This window comes from Brassica oleracea, chromosome C4, assembly GCF_000695525.1.
Source record: "Brassica oleracea var. oleracea cultivar TO1000 chromosome C4, BOL, whole genome shotgun sequence".
In the NCBI taxonomy this organism is placed as follows: domain Eukaryota; kingdom Viridiplantae; phylum Streptophyta; class Magnoliopsida; order Brassicales; family Brassicaceae; genus Brassica; species Brassica oleracea.
In genome coordinates, this window is record NC_027751.1 from 20,345,014 (window position 1) to 20,349,922 (window position 4,909).

Genomic DNA, 4,909 nt, shown 5'->3' on the forward strand with positions numbered 1-4,909 from the left:
ATCAAATCAAGTGAGAGAGAGCAGAGATTAGCGTTTTTTTTCTTTCTGATCAACAGATGAGCGTTTTCTTATTTAAGAAGACTAGTGATTTCTCCACTGTATCCTTCAACAAGTCAAGAAACCTCTCTAGACACGTGTGTTCTTCCTCAATGCATCTCATACAAAAAAAAACAAAAACTCAAGAAAGAACGTGTGCGGCAAATTACGAAAACACCCTTGAAAGCCTTTTAATTACAAGAATAACCTATAAACCCTAAAAAGGCCAAAAATTCATCTCCCTCAGTCTCCAAGCTCTCTCTCTCTCTCTCTGCGAAACTCACGGTACAAAAGTCTCTTCTTTTCGATAAATTTCTCGACTTTTTTGGATTCCTTAGTTTTAGGGTTTTGCAATTTTGATCTTTGCAGAGCAGAAAAGATGATAAAGAGACGATTTTACAAGCTAGAGCATGGTGACAAAGACAGTGGATCCGACTCCTCTTGCTTCTCTTCTGATTCCGATCCTGAGTCTGAAGAAGAAGAAGAAGAATCAGAGCAATCCGAATCCGAAGACTCCGTTGCAGAAGCTTCCGAAGACGATGATGATTCCGTCTCAGAGGGTGAAGGAGAAGATGACTCCCCAGGTTTGATTGCTTCTTCAATCGAACCATTAATGAGAATGTTTAGAGAAGTTAGATAGTTAAATTGACAACCTTTGGCTTTTAAATCAATGTTACAGCTGCTGGTGAGGATGCTGATGACTCTGATGGTGGTGCCTATCGAGGGAGACATGAGAAGACATCGATGCAATACGGTTTAGAAGAACCACCGGAAGAGGAGGAAGAGAACTATATTCTAGGTTTTATGATTAAATGCAAATCTGTTTATAAATGCAGATATTGTCCAAACACTGTTTGTTTGAATGAGAAAACTATGCAAGAACATGTTTCCTCCAAGGTAGTAAAACTATTTAGCTTTATTCAATCATTGCTATAGCTGAGTATATATTATCCAGCTTCAGCCTCGTCTTGTAGTTATTCAAAAAGTTAGCTATATCATTCAAAAGCAGTGGATATAGGACTGTGTATATTAAACTGAAGGGTTAGATAATAAGAATGAGGTTTGCTCGCTCCAATCTTGTTGGTATGAAAAGTTTTATTTTGATTTGGCTAATTTCAGAAGCATGCTCGTTCTGAGAAACTAATGAAAGAAGAGAAGTTCGGAACTGATGATGATGAAGATGTTGATGATCCTGAGAAGCCATCTCAGGTTTTGCTTTTTTGGCATTAGAGAATATGCCGACGAGTTCTTTTGATAAGTCTTAAACAAATACTTGCCTTAAATATAGGAGAAGCAGATAAAAGGGAACAGGAGATCACAAAGAAAGGGTAAGAGATCACAAAAGCAAGGAAACCTCAGAACAGATGATGACAAAGTTGATGATCCTAAAACGCCATCTCAGGTTTTGCTTTCTGACATTTGAGAAAAATGCTTTGAGTTATTCAGTTGAGTGCTAAACAAAATTCTTGTAAACTAGGAGAAGCAGGTTAAAGGAAACAGAAAATCAAGAAGACAAGGTATGATGGTGTCACAAAAACAGGAAAAGGTAAGCGTAGCCGGTTCATTACTGTAACTTCGTGACCATGCTTAGTATGTCAAAAACCTTACTGGTTCATTGTTTATATATGAACATCCAGGGTTCATCGACCACAAACGGAGTGAAGGCAACTGATAAGACGCTAAAATCTAGAAAGAAAATGCGTCAAACTAAGGACTGAGACCAGTTATCTCCAGCAATATGAAAGGCCCGAAAGGTTCATCTTTTTCACTTGGAAATCGATGGACAATGAAGAAAACATAAGACAGTGTACGTTATGTGTCAGATTATGTGTTATTTAACTGATATATAATTCTGAACAATTGAGATTTGAGTTATACAGTTGTGTGTTCTGTTTTGTCGTCAATTATTGAGTTTGGGTTTCTTGCTTCAGCCAATTATTGAGTTATTCACGAATGCATTGAGAAAAAAAGGCAGAGTGGGATTTGAATAACTTCTCTACTGCTCTTCTTCTAAAAACAGCTTGAAGAAGCATTGGCTTCACGTGCCGTCTTACCTGTTATTGTCCGTGACCAAGAACTTGATTATATAAAAAATTAAGTTTTAATTAAATTTTACAAGAGCCACAATTATATGTGTGGCTATTTGTGCATTAAAATCCACAACTAGATTTGTGGTTATATGTACCAATAAAGCTACAATTTGGTATGTGGCTAATTGTGGCGATAATGGCTACAAAATATAATTGTTGTTATTTGTAGATATTAACAGAAAAAATCGCTTGTGGCTGAGTCGTGGAAGTTAAACCACAAATAGCCACAATTATGCGACAGCGACAAGCTTGACGTCGCAAATTTTTTTCGTGGCTACATGTAGCTATCCGACAAATAGCCACAATTTTTTTAGATTTAGCTTCAAACTTTTTTGCGGCTATCAGTCATTTTTCTTGTAGTGACTTGTTCAAGCTCTTCTCGTCCAGTGAGCCAGTGTGGTGCAAGTCCTCAAGAACAAGGTTCGAGACTCTTGTTTCGTTAATGCATTCTTTAACACCTTCCCAGTTGCAGAGATCTGTTCCTCGCCATGGAGTTTGATGGATCAATGGACAATTTCATCCTCAGTAGAGCTTCAATGAAAAAGAAGAAGAAGAAGAAGAAGAAGATAGAAAGTAGATCAATCACTAACGTTCATATTTTTGTTCATAATGTTGTATATTCTTATTTCCTTTCTTTTATATGACATCCTATGTATATATTCAAAGCTCTCCTGTATCAATAATATCACATAATTCCAATACCTAATATGGTATCAGAGCAAGGCTCTTAAAATTGTTTTTGCCGCTTCATCTCTTATTTCTTCTCCTTCTTTAGCCTAACAACAAACTCTTTTTCTCCTTCTTCTCTCTGTTTCTAATCATGTCTGCATCTAGTGAGCCCACCTCTGCCTACAATGCTAGAGATCCCGCTTCAACTCTTCTCTCCATCAACATGTCGAACATTACCAAGCTCTGCAATCTCAACTACATCATTTGGAGCAGACAGACCAAAGCTTTAATTGAAGGACATGAACTTCATGGATTCATTGATGAAACAACTGTAACTCCAACGCCTACCATAATCATCGATGGACAGACAACAACAAATCTGGCTTATGCTCCATGGCATAGGTAGGATAGTCTTCTCTACATTGCAATCATTGGATCCATCTCATTACCAATCCAACCTCTGGTTTCCATGGCGACTACCACATCTGAAGTGTGGAATATTTTGGCCACAACATTCGGAAAACCTAACAGAGGGTACATACTACAATTAAAACATCAAATCCGCAAGAGTGTTAAAGGTACAAGAACCATCACTGAGTATCTCCATGCCATCAGAACCAAAGCAGATGACTTGGCTCTTGTTGGGAAGCCTCTTGATCCTGAAGATCTAACTGAGCATATATTTTCTGGCTTGGGTGAAGAGTACAAACCAGAGATTGATGCAGTCAACGGCCGTGATACGCCAATAGCCTTTCATGAGCTCCACGGACGTTTACTCAACCGTGAGGCCATGATCCTTTGCAAGGATTCAGCTGCAGTGACACAAACTCCGATCACAGCAAATGCAACTCAAACTCAAGCACAACAGAACAATTGGCGTCCTAACCAATGAAACAACAACTCGCGGTTCTACAACAACAACTACTGAAACATCATCAACAACAACCGTCAATCCAAACTATATCTTGTAATATGTCAAGCATGTGGGACACAAGGTCATACTGCCAAAAAATTCCCGGAGTTCAGAATCATACGTGGATCTCAGCAGAAAAAAAAAAGAATCAACAACAACAATAGCAGAATATGCCATATGGAAATCCATATCAACAAAACCAGCAAAAACAATGGCATCCTCGGGAAAATGCAGCAGTGATGACAGGTGTCTGACGCATCTTGGTTGTTGGATTCTGGTATTTCCCACCACATGACATCAGACCTTCCGAATCTGTCCTTACATGCTCCTTACAATGGTGGCGATGATGTCTTACTTGGAGATGGTTCTGGTCTATCCATCTCTCATACTGGTTCTTTATCTCTTCCTTCTCTCAAACATATTTTTTTCTTAAATAATGTGTTCTATCTTCCATCCTTAGATAAGAATCTTATTTCAGTTTTCAGTTGTGTTCAGCTAATAATGTTTCTGTAACCTTTACACCAACCTATTTCCAGGTCCAAGATCTGACTACGGGGGCGCTTCGTCTTCAAGGAACACCTAAAGATGGAACATACCAGTGGCCAAGTCGGAGTTATGCCAAGTACCCATCACATTCTTATGCTTCGGCTATTAGAACTACTCTATTTGATTGGCACTCTATATTAGGCCACCCTGATTTTTCTATTCTTCACACTATGGTTTCTTTGTATGATTTTCCGATTTCTTCTAAAGCTTTATTAAACAAACCTTGAACTATTTGTTCCATTAAAAAAAGGCATAAACTGCCATTTGCAACTTCTACTCTTATATCTACTTTCCCATTAGATATAGTTTTCTCTGATGTTTGGCCATCTCCACATTTCTATAGATGGTTTCAAGTACTATGTCATTTTTGTCGATCATTTTACCCGATATACATGGTTTTATCCGTTGAAACAAAAATCACAGGTTCATGATGTTTTCACAAGATTCAAAGCATTGGTTGAAAATCGATTTCAAACCAAGCTGAGAACTCTTTACACATATAATGGGGGAGATTTTATTGCATTAAAATCACTCATGGCATTTCTCATTTTACAACTCCTCCCCATACACCATAACATAATGGTATAGCTGAACGACGCCATATGCATATTGTCGAAACCGACTTAGCCTTGCGGTCTGATATGCTATGTATTTG

The 4,909-nt window shown here is 38.1% G+C and overlaps 1 protein-coding gene across 1 annotated transcript; it reads left to right on the forward strand.

The window, feature by feature from the left end:
• Nucleotides 1-271: 271 nt before the first annotated feature.
• Nucleotides 272-1,966, forward strand: LOC106340045 (uncharacterized protein DDB_G0283697-like). The gene is made up of 7 exons (XM_013778914.1): nt 272-321; nt 406-620; nt 716-933; nt 1,156-1,245; nt 1,325-1,438; nt 1,514-1,582; nt 1,674-1,966. The coding sequence occupies exons 2-7, from the start codon at nt 416-418 to the stop codon at nt 1,752-1,754; spliced, it is 777 nt and encodes a 258-aa protein (XP_013634368.1). The 5' UTR covers nt 272-321; nt 406-415; the 3' UTR covers nt 1,755-1,966.
• The last annotated feature ends 2,943 nt before the right edge of the window (nt 1,967-4,909 follow it).

Excerpts from the sequence above, each read along its gene's own strand:
- LOC106340045 (XM_013778914.1), top strand. The coding sequence starts at position 416 with ATGATAAAGAGACGATTTTACAAGCTAGAGCATGGTGACAAAGACAGT. Across the intron at positions 934-1,155 it reads AAGAACATGTTTCCTCCAAG|AAGCATGCTCGTTCTGAGAA; the intron begins GTAGTAAAACTA and ends GGCTAATTTCAG. Across the intron at positions 1,439-1,513 it reads ATCCTAAAACGCCATCTCAG|GAGAAGCAGGTTAAAGGAAA; the intron begins GTTTTGCTTTCT and ends CTTGTAAACTAG.